At 43.9% G+C, this 14,616-nt stretch overlaps 1 protein-coding gene across 1 annotated transcript; it reads left to right on the top strand.

The window, feature by feature from the left end:
• Nucleotides 1–5: 5 nt before the first annotated feature.
• Nucleotides 6–13,265, top strand: SAP30L (SAP30 like; the record flags this gene model as incomplete). Its single annotated transcript, XM_011356790.1, has 4 exons — nt 6–128; nt 4,012–4,134; nt 6,359–6,457; nt 7,983–13,265. Coding segments are annotated over 4 exons (474 nt in total), but the record flags the coding sequence as incomplete, so codon positions are not given.
• Nucleotides 13,266–14,616: the final 1,351 nt, after the last annotated feature.

Here is a 14,616-nt window from a genome sequence, read left to right as displayed (position 1 = left end):
ACGGCCAGAGCTGCTGCCTCATCGAGGACGGCGAGCGCTGCGTCCGGCCCGCGGGCAACGCCTCCTTCAGCAAGAGGGTCCAGAAGAGCATCTCGCAGAAGAAACTCAAGCTGGACATCGACAAGAGCGTAAGTCCCCCTGCCCCCGGCTGGGCCCCGGCGCCAGGCTGCTCCTCGCCGCGGTCCCGGGACTGCGGGCGGGACTCCAGGGCCCTCCCCGCCCTGGGCCTCGCCGCCTTTTATCTGCTGAGGAGTTGGACTCGGGATTTCCAAGGCCGCTTCAGCGCTGACATCCTCTCACTAAGATTTTGCCCAAATCCGGGAGGTTGGGGCAGGGGGGCTTCGAGGACCCTCCCTGCCTGGGAAGATGGACAACAGTTTTTTGCTCTTTTCATTGATTTAGGTGTTGGAGCAGGGAGGGGGTAGTTAATTGTGTTGACCCACGAAGGAGCAAGTATTGGGGAAGGGGTGGTGAAGGGACCCGTCTCTTCAACTTCTCTTCCCTGTTGGAACCTTGTTATTCCTTCAGAAGAGGCAAGGTGGCTTTTACTTCTCTGTCTGCCGCGGCCTCAGCTTCTGCACAGGGTCACCGAGCTCTCTGCTTCGCAGGCCGCTGTGAGGAAATGGGTTTTCAAGGATATGGCAGAAAAAAGGCTAAGACCAGGTCTTTTGAGGTGGTTCTTGCCGTCCAAGTGACTGGAAGGAAAAACGTCAATTTTCTTAGGGGTAACTTCTTTAGAAATGCCCAGAAGGAGGGAGTTTTAAATTTGAATAGATTTGCCCTGTGTTTAGTGACGAACTATAGGAAAACTTTTCCTTTGTGATTTCACCTTTTCTAGTTAACAATTCTAAAGATGCGCCTATTGTCAACCAATTAAGAACTTTTTAGTTTGACATCTGTTGCTGGAAGCCTTAAGTTTCTGCCTCATGATTAGGAATTGGAAATGAGTTAAGGGGATATTGAATATTCAGGTAGACCAGCTAAGAGCTTAGGTGGTTCATCCATTCTCTTTTAGGACCAAAATTTTTCCACTTTTGGAGAGATTGCTTGTTAAACTGAAAGGATGCCCACTTTTCCTCTTCTGATTTTACAGTTGAAACTGAGGCCCAGAAATAGAAAGTGACGGTGTCAAAGTCATCAGCACCTAAGAGGCTGGTTAATTTCTTAAACTCACTATTTCCAAGCCCCATGCATAAGCCTCTATTAAATAAGAAATTTTCCTTCCCCTTTCTTCCAGGCTCTTCCCTCCCACCCCCAACTTTTTAGAAGTTAATTATAATACATTTGCAACTCTTGAATGGAAAGATGCTATTTTAAAATGGTTAGGGGTGAGTTCGTGGCTTTCTTACTACTAATCCCTATGAATGAATGAATGAATGAAATTCCTCTGAGAGCACACTGGCTAGGTGGTCTGGATAGGACACATGTTGAAGTGAAATGCTTAATTCTAAGACAGCAATGAATTCATCCTCTTGAAAACACTGCCTACCTTCTGGGTAGGTTGTTGGGAGCCTTTATTTGAACAGCTTATATTAGTTATATTTTCCAGTCTTTAAAAAAAAGAAGTTTCCAGTTCTTTTAAATCCTTGGATGCCATCACATCTGAACGATTGTGCTGCTGTAACAGGGGCTCCATTTACCCAGTGACCCCACTGGAAAACCTGTGTTGAGCTATGTTAATTGCTTCATGCACACTGTCTGGAAGAGAAGCAGCCTAAGCCTGGCACTAGAGTTCCCAAAAGGTAATGCTTCTAAAGGAGGAGGGTTTAGAGGTGGAATCACTCAAAATTTGTTTCAAGGCGGTGTTGTAGAGCCATTATTTCTGAAAGGGATTCTGTTTCATTCTCACAGGCTTGGGCAGGAATTCAATTCTAAGTAAATGCTGTGTTACAAGAATTTTTAGCTGTTGTAGAAAATGAAACAGGAAAAATAAACACTAGAGCCTTTGCTACCACCCTTCTTCCTCTCTATGCCCTCCCAAAGGCCGCCAAGCTCTGAAATCTCTGAACCAGTATGTACTTGAAAATGGTTAAGTAGAAATAATGACTGTTTACTTTGTAAGAGGGTCTAGCAGAGAACCTTTTTAAATAATAGCACCAAAAATCCAACTTAGGCAGTTTAACTAATTTCATGTAGACATTGGCAGTATTCTGTAATTTATTAAGATTACACATGCTTTCACACTTTCTTCCAATTAACATATTTCAGCTTTTATTCCTGGAGAAAAGTGGAAGTTAAGAATAGTATAAGGAAAATGTTGGGTGGGAAAGAACATGTGCCAGGGGTCAGAAGGCTTGGATGACCTTGGCCAGGTCATTTCCCTACTCCGAGTGGCTTCAGTTTATCCCTCTAGAAAAAATGAGATTAGGGCCAGTGAGGTTGCACTGTGATTGCTAAGTTCTGTACCATCTAGAATTCCATCATTCTGGTGTCCTGACTTGAAACCTCCCAGGCACAGCCTTAGGAATTCACCTCTTCTGCCTGTTCTCCTACCAAGTTTGTCACCCTATGAATTGGAGGAGCAGTTCATCTCTGAGAGTTTACACATGGAACTGTCTCACATGAGGGCCAGCTTCCTGTCAAGGAAGCAGAGTATGCTGTGAGTGTGCCCTCTTTCCTGATGAAAGCATGTCCAGTAGTATATATATATCAGCTAGGTGGGGTCTTTGAGACAGGGACACGTGCTGTGTCGGAAAGTCCTTTGACAGAGTCGAATCTGCCAAAGCTGTCCCAATTTGTAACATACGGAAGTGGTGACTTTTACTGACTGCTTCTAGATGCAAGGGATGCGTGTGTCAATGCCACAGCATTTGTTGAGCACCTGCTGTCTGCAAGGCACCATCACAGTATAAAAACTACTCATAACTCACTAATCCAACCACATGGGAGTAATTCTTCTGAATAAAAAAGTTTTAATTATTATTTCCATGAAAAGGCCTGAATTAATTGATGCTGGTTTTCTATCAGCTTACTTTTATCTTTAAGAATTTAAGGAATAAAATCAAAAGCCTCTAAAATAAAATCAGAAGCCTCTCAAAAACATTTGTGCAACATCTGTTTCAGTGTCAATAGCCTCAAGTCATTTACACAAGTATTCGTGTTTCTGTTAGGTTTTTGAATGGTTCCTCCAGCAACATGGTACCTACATTCTTAAATAAAAACATATTCTTCACATCTCAGCTGCTATTGCTGCCTTACTATTCTGCCTCCAGCCTATATTAGAAAATCAGCAGGTTCTCCTATGTAGTTCCAGGTTCTTCTATGTAGTTCTCCCTTGTGAGAATTTCTGCATTTCTCTTCACTTCTCTTTGTGGATCAATGTGAGATAATAGAAGAATTAGAACTTGATACACAAAAAAGTATTTCAGAGAGTTGTCATCCAATAGTCATACCTGTTATCAATTTAAAAATAGTGTGTCTCATATACCATTACCAGTCTGTTTCCTGCTTTTCTCCTTCCTGGGGCAATGCATTTCCAGCCCACTGCAAGTTCTTAACTCCTAAAGTCTGAAAATGTCCTATCACTCCCTGCCTCAGAAGCCTTGGAGAACTCCGTCTTGTCTGAAAGAAAGTCAAAGCTGTTATGATATGCACTGCACCCCCACCAAATTAGTCATCTCTACCTAATACTGTCCAACCTGGGCCTCCTCACTCACGCCTTCTGTCATCCTCATCTGAAACACTAAGTCGTGGCTCATCTTTCCATCCGAATACTTCCTGTCCACCTCCAGATCCTCCCTTCCAGTAAAGGACCTCCTCCCTGACTCTCTCTGCCACAGAGATCTCTCCTTGCTGTATCCAGACCATTGTGTCTCGCTGGGAACTTGGTATTCAGTGTGGGTTTCTTGTTCTGCAACTCAGTAACAAACTCCTTGAAATGATGGCCTGCACCGTGTTCTTCCTTCTCTCTCTCCAGTGCCGTGGTCAAGGAGAGAAGCCCATTAGTGTGACAGATACCCATCACTCTTTCCATGGAATTGGCAACTCTGACTTGAATTTGCTTCTCATCAGGTCAGGCACCTGTATATCTGCGATTTCCACAAAAATTTCATCCAGAGTGTACGAAATAAAAGGAAGAGGAAGACAAGTGATGATGGCGGAGATTCTCCTGAGCACGACACTGACATTCCTGAGGTAACAGCCAAAAAAAATCAGCTTGAGGAAGCTGGAAGAAGGGATTCTAATCTGATCCTGACCTCTGGCCTGCTTTTAGTGCTAAGAAGTAATGTTAGTCCCTTGGTTTTACTGTGAGAGCTGAAAGCTTAGAAATCAACTGGTCTGACTATCCTGTCATTTTACAATCAGGCACAGAGACCCAAGGTCACACATACAGTTTGGGGTCTCCAGCCCAGTGCCCTTTTCAAGAGTTTCATGAGGCTTTTCTTCAGGAAAATCCTGACAAATGCTTAAATACAACCACAATGTCAAGTTATTTAAAACTTTGTTATTATCTTTAAAGTCGGAGACTGAGTTTGCATGGTTTGGGGAGGTTACTTCCCCTATTTTGTGGTCTGCAAAATGAAGGTATAAGTTGTCAGTTCATACCAGCTCTGATTTTCTATCACCATCCAATTCCTGGTCCAGGCTTGTTCCCAAGGATCCATTCCAGAATCAGTTATACTGGAGCAGGGGTTCTCAGTCCTGGCACTGTTAACACCTGGGGCCAGATAATTCTTTGTCCTGGGTCCTGTCCAGTGCATTGTAGGATGTTTAGCAGCATCCCTGGATTCTACCCAGTAGATGCCAGTCACACCACCCTGGGTCAAGACAATCAAAAAATGGCTCCAGACAGTGCCAAATGTCCTCTAGGGGGCAAAATTGTTCCTTGTGGAGAACCACTGCACCAGACAATGAGACCTAGGCTTCTCAAACCAGAAAGCCTCCTTTCCTTCAAGGTGCCAGTACTATTAAGTAAAATACAGGAAGGAATATTGGATTTTCTTTCTATTTAAATTGTTTTTCACTTAAGACTCAGCAAAGAAGAACCGTTTGTAGTGTACATTGAATATTTGACACATGAATATTTCATAAGGCAATTGCCTGTTAGCACTTAAAGTGAAAATGACTGTAGGAATAGAAAGAGTAGGCAGGTCTTTGTCTGCAGTTGTGGAGGAAACCTTTGAAAGTATGGCCCTTTCCTTCTGCTCCTCCCTGTGTCCCCTTTGCTAGCATTGGTTTAATGTATTTTTCTATTGTCTTTAGTATTATTATTATTTTATAAAGAAAGGGATGTATTCGATTTCTAATTGCATTTCTCCACCCCCCCCCCCAAAAAAGAAGAAAAAGATTTGAGGAATGTTTTGAAAAGAACGAAGGACTTTGGTCCCTCATATTGATCATTCATTTTGTTTTTAAGTGCTCTCCACCTGCCTGAAGCAAGAACATCTCTTTTAGAGGCAGGTAAAGGCAGCCCAACTTTCTGGGCCTTCAATGTTTCATGACTGTGCAGCTTTCCTCTCTTCCTGTGTTAGAAGAAAAAGGGGGGGTTCCTTTCCCCTCTGTTATGCAGTCATCTGCAGAGACCCTGACCCTAACCTGCTGATTTGTATACTTGCCACAGTAGCTTTTGAGTTTTCTCTGGAGGGTTGTTAAGGATTCTAATACCTAAGGCCAAGTCTAGGAAAGAACTATTTGAGAATTACAGTGCCTCCCACTGTCCTTCATACACCTCTATCCACTCCACTGCCAAGCTCTGGTCTGTCTTCCTCCAGGATGTGTGTCTGGTTTTACCTTTGCTATTCATGCTTGGTGTCCCCCTCTAGCATCAGCACCTCTCCAAAGCTCCACTTCATTATCTCACTTCCAGATCATTGATACAGCATCTCCCTCGCCCCGCCCCCCCCTCCTCGCACCTCCCCTCCTCCCCGCCCGCATCAGTCTTCCCTACAACAAACCACCACTAGACTCATCTTCCTGGAACATCACCTTCCACTACCTATGATAGCTCCTTCTGTTCTTCAAGACATGCTGCCATCCAGTCTCACCTTTTAAACCCATCAGGATTGCCTGTAACCCTCTAGCCCATCTGTTTATCTCCTGGCTTTCTTTGCTCATCATCTTCTCTCTTTCCCTACTCTTGCTCTGTTTCTCACTGCCTTTCTAATCCCTGCTTCTCCTTAGCTCAAGCTTCACTGCCTCCTCCAGCCTTCTGGAACCACCTTCCCCAGCCAGAACTCTTTTCCCAGTGTTATTTCTGTCCTCCCAGCCAGTTATTAGTCCTCAGTGGACCATTTCTAAGACTTCTGTATAGTTCTCTCCATCCCCACCCTTACCTAGTATAGTGCTAGGCGCATAGTGGGTTCTTGGTAGGTCGTGGCTGATCAGGTGATGGATAATGTGTTTCTCCTCTTTCCTCCAGGTTGATCTGTTCCAGCTGCAAGTGAACACTCTACGGCGTTATAAACGGCACTACAAATTGCAGACCAGACCAGGCTTCAATAAGGCCCAGTTAGCAGAAGTAGGTAGACGAAATAGCACTCCAAAAAGAGAAAGCCAGCACTGTGCTTCCAATGGTAGCCTTGATTCTCCCTACTGCTCTGTGTGCCTGTGGATCATAATCCTCTCCAAAGCTCTGAAAGCAACTTTCTGTTCCCTCTTTTGCACAACTTTGAACCCAGTAGCTTTAGACCTGGAAAGCTCTTTTTCCATGAAAGAAACCATGACACAGAGAGTGGGAAGGATTTGCTTAAAATCACACAGCAAGTTTGTAGTAGAATTGAGCCCGGAATTTCAGAACTGATTCTAAAGTCCCAAGTGTTCTTTTGTTTGTTCGTTTATTCGAATCTTGGTTTGCGAGATTCTTAATAGACATGTACCTTTCTGCATATCATCAAGTGTGTCAGATTAATCATCCCCAAACCTTCCCTCATATTCTATGGGAGCTACTTTTCTTTCTTTGTTTTTTTTCCTTGATTTTCTCTACACTCATTTTGGTAATGGAAGTATTTATTATAATGAATGAAGCCCAAGAAAGTTTTCTTCTGCCCTGAGTTCTTAACAGTTTGTAGGGGAGAAACTGTTCCATTAGCCCTTATTTGAATATACTAACAGCCTGGCTGGATACTTCTGTCCTGTTGGCATTTGTGTGGATACCCACTCATCCCTCTTTTCTTAATATGTTTTTCTGCCTATTGTAGAACATTTGGAAAATAGAGAAAAGAAAAATACAGTCTTGTCATCCAGAGATAACCATTCAGTAGTTCTAGTTCCCCGACTCTTTCCATGTGTCCTAGTCATTCACTTTCATTCGGAGGCTTCCTTAAAGGCTCACAACCCCACTGGTTTTTGGTCTTTAGAGGTTTCTTGCTGATCTATTATTTTTTCTTAAACCTCTCCTTCACCAGCATCCAGATCAATCATAGGAGCACACAAGCCTTTCCTACTTTATGACTGCATTACCCGTTTGCCACTATTCACCGCTGGTGGCTGGAATAGGATGAGGTGGGGCAAGAGGAGATGTGCGTTCTCGGGACTTATAAAATAAAGCGAAATATCAGGAATATAGAGTAAATGATGACTTTTTATTCAAATCTGATGTCTTTCGAGATGAATTCTTGGGTCACACACCTACATCTGTTCAACTGGCTGTTCATTTGACATCATTTTTTTTAAAGACACCTTGCCAGTTCCAGGGCCTGGGAGGTTACGGTAGCAGCTGGCTAACCAGAGCAGTCCCGGTCTCTCCCTCTGTGGGGATGACCTTGAGATCATGCCATGATGAACAGTTGACTACCACCGAAATGCGACTGTACCTTGGCAATGCCGTGGGCTAAAGTCCTGCTTTTGGGAGCCTGGAAACCAAATCACCTAAGCCCCGGGGAAAGGAAAGCAGTCTGAGTTCTGCAGCTCTGCAGGGACTGCTGCAGTGGTCATAACCTCCTCCTCAGCAATGGCAGCAATTTCTAGTTCCTCTTTTGCATAGTTTAGAATTTGTGGCCCTGATATATGCATGTTTTTTTTCTGGTTTTTTCCCCGCCATATAGACTGTCAGTCGACATTTCAGGAACATACCTGTGAATGAAAAAGAAACCCTCGCCTACTTCATCTACATGGTGAAGAGTAACAAGAGTAGACTGGACCAGAAATCAGAGGGCGGCAAGCAGCTCGAGTGAGGATGAAGCATATCTTCCAGGAATGAAGTGTATTGCTTAATGCACAGGTGATATCTGCTACATTTAAGCCCATAAAGATTTTTAAGTTTTATTGTAAATAAAAGTTTGAATGATAAATACTGTAAATCATTTTGATCAGGAGAATCTTATTCTCCTGATTCAGCATGTGTATACAAAGACTTTCTTTTAAGGCAACTATTTGGCTGATAAAACAAGATCATAAAAAGATTTAAAGAAAAACTGTATTGCAGCATTCAAGAAAGCATTAAGTCAGTTCTGCTGGAAATGTGGGATAACAAATATTTTGATAGTCACCTTGTATTCCCACACTGCCACGTGTGAGATGTAGCCCTGGAATAGCAACGGTGTACAGGTGATGGTGGAGGTGCATGAGCAGACCCCCATGTGCTGGGGCTATAGATGCCCTGCCTTGCTGCCAGCTTTGTCGTTTATCAGCAAATCAGTCTGACCCTGGTCCCCTTCACTGGCCCTGCGCCTTGTATAGAGTAGGCACTCAATCAGCATTTGTTGGCTAATTGAGCTGTCACTAACAGTGCCAGCCTTGTAACATCTGCTTCACACCTCTAGTTAATGAGACCTCTGCCATTTCTGTGGTTCACCACTTAAATTCTAGAGTGTGGAGGAAATCCTGACGCACCAACAAGAGGTTTCAAATCACGTGAAGACTTCAGGGCAGTCGCATGTGCCAAGCTGTATTTGTGGAGGTTCCAGAAACACGGATACAGAGACCCTTACAGGAGACGCAGCCCTTTGCACACCCCTCTGTGCTTCACTCTGAGGGGAAGTTATATATCATGAGTTCAGCCATTTTCCTGGGCTGTAAATGCTTTGGCAAACAGACATACTTAGTGGTTTGGGGCTCATATTTTCACAAGTACTAATCCATAGTTCACAACCACCAAGAAAGCTGCCAAGGTCCATGTGATTCCTGCTCAGAAGTCCAGCTCTGGGATAGAAAGTCTGACTGGCCTTGTCAACCTAGGCTCGGGGATCAACAGCAAATCATGGGTTTGAACAACAAAGGTCAGTGCCATCTGATCCTCATTTTTGTGAGCAATTTGCCTCCCTTTTAAGGGGAAAGGTTGCTAAAATGAATTTTTTTTAAGTATTAATAATTACCTGATTTTTTTTATGTTCAAAACTCTGCTTCCTCAATCTAATTATATCTCAGCCAAAGTATCCTTTGAAAACAAAGCTTTATATACAAAAGTCTGCTTTTCCAGAATTTTCTAATCAGTGTGTTGTGGGGCAGAGGGTGTGTGGATAGAGAATGGGAGAAAAAGTGAAGGAAAGGACTTGGATGCTAATTTCTGACCATCTTGACATATACTGTGGTCAAAAGTATCATTTTCTTACTCAGTTTTAATTCTGAGTTCTTTCTTAAGCCTTAAATACTAAAAGGAGCAGTGGACAGCCTGGCCTGGCAGAGAGTTTTAATGTCTCATAGATGGCTTAATCTGAGCATTGATACAGAGAAGTCAGAATCAAAATCCGCACTAAGCAGGGTTGTGGATTCAGTTCTGTGGAGCAGAGTACCATGCTTTGTGTAGACTGGGGACAGGGCCACCACTCTTACTAAAACAGTGTTCCATTGCAGCAAAGCTTTCACCAGTGTTCAAAATGCATGTCTAGCAGATTGCAGCCTTTTTACATATGTATAAATGAATGTATATAGAACATACTCTAGACTATGAGGGGTCTTATTTTAATACACCTGACTGTGGGTGGCACATCAGGGTGCTCTCTGAGTGTTTTAGTCATTCAGATCAAGTATGTATTTAAAGATTGTCTCACTACTTATAGCTGAAGGATGTTGATGTTTAGGCATCTAGAAGGCTCCAAGGTTGTGGCTTATCTAGGTTTTTGTTCTGAGAGGGTGAATTAGAAAGGCTTTGAAGGCATCAGACACCTTCACCTGTCAGGGGGCATGTTTTCTCACTAGGCTGGGGTTTGGGAGTAGCTGGGGCCTGCAGGTTAAGGCATTGGTAACCTGCTCTCTGGCAATGTCCCTACCTTATTGAGAAAGAAGATGTATCTTTCTGATGTTTAAACCAAAATAATGGATGTGTAGATCATGTCACCATTTCTCTAATAGCAAATCTGTTTTCCCAGTTGAGACAGACAGCAGTACATTTCTGTACAAGAATATGTGGTGTTAGGATCTATCTGTTCAAGAATGTCTGTAAGAATGCTTTTGTTCTAAAGTGAAGCCTGGGGAAACTTTCTACCTTCAGCAGGATGCTCTGCGCACTTGACTCCCATGCCATCTCTCCTCTAAAGAGAGCGAGCTACCTTTGGAAAGTGGAGGTTGTGAGTATATTTTCCATCTTTGAAAACACGTTAAGGTGAGAGAAAAGACAGCTATCTGAACTTACGTTTTTCCTGTGTGCAGAAATCTGTTCTTTCATCAAACCACTAAACCACTTGCCTTAGTCTCTTCTGCAGTTTCCCATGGCTTGATCTGTGGGCAGGAGACTTCTGCCTGTTAGAAATGACTGGGCCTTCCAAAGCAACTGGGTCTGGCTTCAGGGAGCAGTGGGGTTTGGGAAGAGCAGTGTTCATCCTGGCTGCCTGCATTTTTACGCCACCTGCCAAGGACTGTTCGCTTCTCTCCACCTGTAATGTTGCAACATTGCCTTCTCTCTTCTCGGTGCTCCTGGGCAAAACTGGAATTTGAAATAGAACTGGCATTGCCTTCTTAAAGAGTACGGTTCCTGCCTCAGTTCTGGCTTGGTCTGGTTCTTTCATATGCCCTGAAGGATGTCACATGGAAATGTCAATATCCTGCCATTCATGTTGCTTCATTTTAAGGTTTTGAAAAAACAAATGGACAAACTTCTTATTTCAACAAGCAAACTCTTAGGTTGGCAACAGCACATGAAAAAGATCATAAATGAATCCCATGAAAGACTGAAACCAAAGGAGTCAAGACCAGTGTGGTAAAATGAAGAGGAGTTTCACTTATGTGTTACAGCCGCCAAGTCATTAGATGCTCCTGTCAGAGCTAAATGTTCACTACTAGCCGTCCAGGGAACGGATACTAATTGTTGTTTGCAACTGGAATGTTGCATCTAACCTTGGCATTTCAGCTCTTTATTTTGTGGGAACTCTTTTGTTAACATTCTATAGGACAACTGCCTGCCTGGTGGGAAGGAGGTGGGAGAGGAAGCTTACTCTGGGGACCTTGCCTGCTGAAACAGGCAGTCCCAGCACAGAGTCATTGCTTCATGGAAATCATCTGAAGTCTCTCAGTCATTTCAGTGACAAGAGTTGGGAAAGGCCCTTTAAATCATCCAGTCTCCCCACAGGTGCTGACATTCTTCCTATAACCATCCTCCAAGGGTTTAAGTAGTCTGGGCTTAAACACCTCTGAGGACAGAGAACTCACTACCTCCTAGGGGTATCTGGTTCTATCTTGGTAAACCTCTGGCATTTCTATGTTCTCTGTAACTTCCATCCCAGTCTTCGCCCAGTGGGGGCCACAAGCTGTTCATCTCGGCCAAGGACCTAGTTGCTGGCAGTGTCCCAGGGCATAGCAGTTGTCTTTTGAAAAAGAAAAGCTAGAAAATAGACACTCTGGTGTCCTGATTGTCCGCCTCCCCGCCCCACCCCGCCCCCCGGCCCTCGACCTCCTGAGTATCAGTGCATTTAGTTTCTTGTTGGAGAATGTTGAGAAACCCATCAGCCTGGGTGTTCTTGCTGAAGATGATGGAGGTGGCCAAGGGAGGCAGGGCTGCTCTTGGCCTGCTTTAAAAAAAAAAAAAACTAAGACAGGAGGCCTTAGTTCTGTGCTTGTCCCACAAAAACTAATGCCCGGTATCACTTGGAAAAGCTTTAGCTAGAAAATGCTAAAATATTGCTCTGTGTGGAGTTTAAAGTTTCCGTGGCTGCTGAGGGCTTATACCTTAAGATTCCTGCGAGTACTTCACATACTCTTTTTACTGAGAAAACTTAAGAACTTGGCAGAGTAGGGAAAACACATGTCTTGGTGTCAGAGAAGTGCCATATTTTCATGCTGGAAAGTCCTATAAAGTTGCTGTTGCCCAATTCATTTTTAGAGATGGGGGAACTAAAATTCGAATGACTTGCCTGAGTCACACAGTATTACCTGGACTAACCTCTCGCCCTGGTGAGCTGTCCTCAGGTTCTTGAGACCTTGCAACTGACCAGAGGTTCCCAAGACTAACCTGCAGAATTCAAGGTTGAGTGAATGATTAGGAAAGCAGTCAGTTGAATTTTGCAATACAAATGGAAGAGGTGAACAGAACTAGCCTACAATTTAAGACCAGGGTTCAAAAGTCCTGGTGGGAGATGTAGTGCTGTCCTAGAATCTAAATTCTCACGAAGTGGCTTTGCTCTGTGATCTGTTGGTCAGATTTCTGCCTTTCAGGTGGTTCTAGGAGCTCATGTAATTCAGTTGGCCCTGACTCAGACAGACTCAGCACTGTGGCCTTGTGATTTGCAGCCTCCCAACCCGTTACTGAGCTAGGCAGTTAAACTAAAGAACAGGTGAGCTCAAGATCATGCCCTGGGAAGCATGGTGCTTTAGGGGTGCCTTTTTATTCCTTTCATTTTATTACAGACTGTTTCCAAGTTTACGGTTAGGAAGGGTAAAGGTGATCTGATGTTTTCAGGTGGAATCCAGACTGGGGCAAAGTGGGACCTTTTCTTAAGGTAGACATGTCTACATTGAGTTATTTCATCTAGCTTGCATCTTAAAATACAAACGCTTTGGTTGCTTCCACTTAATGAACACATCTTTGCCAATGACAGGGTTAAACAGGATCCCTGTTTTACATTTCTATTATCCATTACGCCCATCAGAGTGTTTTGAGGGTGTGGATTTGCTGTTTTTTGTTTTTTGTTTTTGTTTTTTTTCTCATTTTGTAACTGCCTTATTGAAAAGCAAGTGCCCTTCCATTCCAGGCCTCCTCATATTGTACATGTTTCCTGCCAAACTTGGGGGATCATTTGTATTTTAATTTTGTAATCTATGGCTCTGTACTGTTGAAAGGCTCTCAATTCTTTGGGGGTCTCCTTAGTAATGTATGTGACTTTTCATGTTGCAATATCACACAGATGGGACGGCCCAACTTTTGCTCTTAATAAACGATCTGAATGAGTAACAAGAGACACACATGGTTGTTCTATTGAATGTCCACATGGAACTGGGCACTTTCACTTTCTCATTTGGCCCCTGGCTGTGCAGTACAGTGATTGATGACAGCGATCTCTCCTCCTGGCTCCAAGTACTAGCACCTTCACTCCCTGTTCAGTCTCAGTGAACAGAACGAGTTTAGATCATGGAAGTTTGGGCCCTGGTTCTTGTCCTGCTCTGCCACTCCCTCACATGGAAGTAGACTGACGGGGGTCTCGTGGCCTGAGTCTGGAGCCTGGATGCTGCATAGCGTACCAAACACCCTGCGCAAACAGCTTCACTCTCTGGGTCTTCAGTTATCATCCACCTATAAAATGAGAGTCCTAAGTAAACCAGATGGAGAATTGCAAATTGAAATGATTGCAGGGGCCGTGCTGCAAACCGGAAAACTCAGGTCCCTTCTAAGGGCAGCTGCTACTAAGCTCCAGCCTATTTTTGCCATGTGGGAATGCCAGCTCCATGTGGCCAGGTCTTGCAATTCGATAAGAGAAGCTGGAAGTGTAGACTTTTACACAAATATCCCATTGTTTAAATGTCTCAAAAATTTACTTTTAACAGTGTGGGACTGGTGTTTCTTCACCTACAGGAGAACCTTGATATTTAAAATTGATCCATCATCTGAATGCTTGTTAGAAATCTCTGCCCCACCTCACTTGCCAAGCCATCTACTGAATCAGAATCTGCGTTTTAACAAAGTCCCCAGGCTCCATGGGGTTATCCAGCTGAGCTTTATTGGTGGAGGTCCCTGAGGCCCCCACGGGATGAAGCCCCTCGCCCCGCCAAGCCTCAGACTCGGTCTTTTACTTCAAATCTGTCACTGGTGCCACTTTAGCACACCTCTGTCCTCAGCAGAATGGAAGCGAAGAAATGCAATAAATTTTTTTCATATTAACTGGAAGTAATCGGTACTAATTCTAAAGCTATAGACAGCACCAGAATTTACAAAGCGCCCTTCTTCCTCCCCACCGTCACCCTCTCCTACTCCACTCCTTCATCAGTAGTGTACAACTGACTTCAGGAGGCGTTTGGAGACAAGGAAGGCGGGAGTCTTGGCTCTCAATGGGGATTCATGATGGATCATTGCTGAAGGATGCCATCATTTAGGGTCCCTGAGTTGGTTTCCTTCAGAAAGCAAAGGGAGTTCCAATTTTCATAGCATGGTGTGCTGCTGCTTCTGAAGTATAACAAACAGTTCCTTCTGCTCCTCTCCCTGCTGCCCTCATTCTTTTATATCGAACCGTTGAGGTCTGTCCGCTGTCCTCTAACCCCTCACACACTGAACCTCAAAGAGATGCTTTGTCCTCAAGCCTTTCCCAAGCTGGCTGA

The sequence above is a fragment of the Pteropus vampyrus genome, unplaced genomic scaffold (genome assembly GCF_000151845.1).
Source record: "Pteropus vampyrus isolate Shadow unplaced genomic scaffold, Pvam_2.0 Scaffold30, whole genome shotgun sequence".
NCBI lineage: Eukaryota > Metazoa > Chordata > Mammalia > Chiroptera > Pteropodidae > Pteropus > Pteropus vampyrus.
Note: the sequence above shows the minus strand (reverse complement) of the source record. Positions and strands in the feature narration are given on the sequence as shown.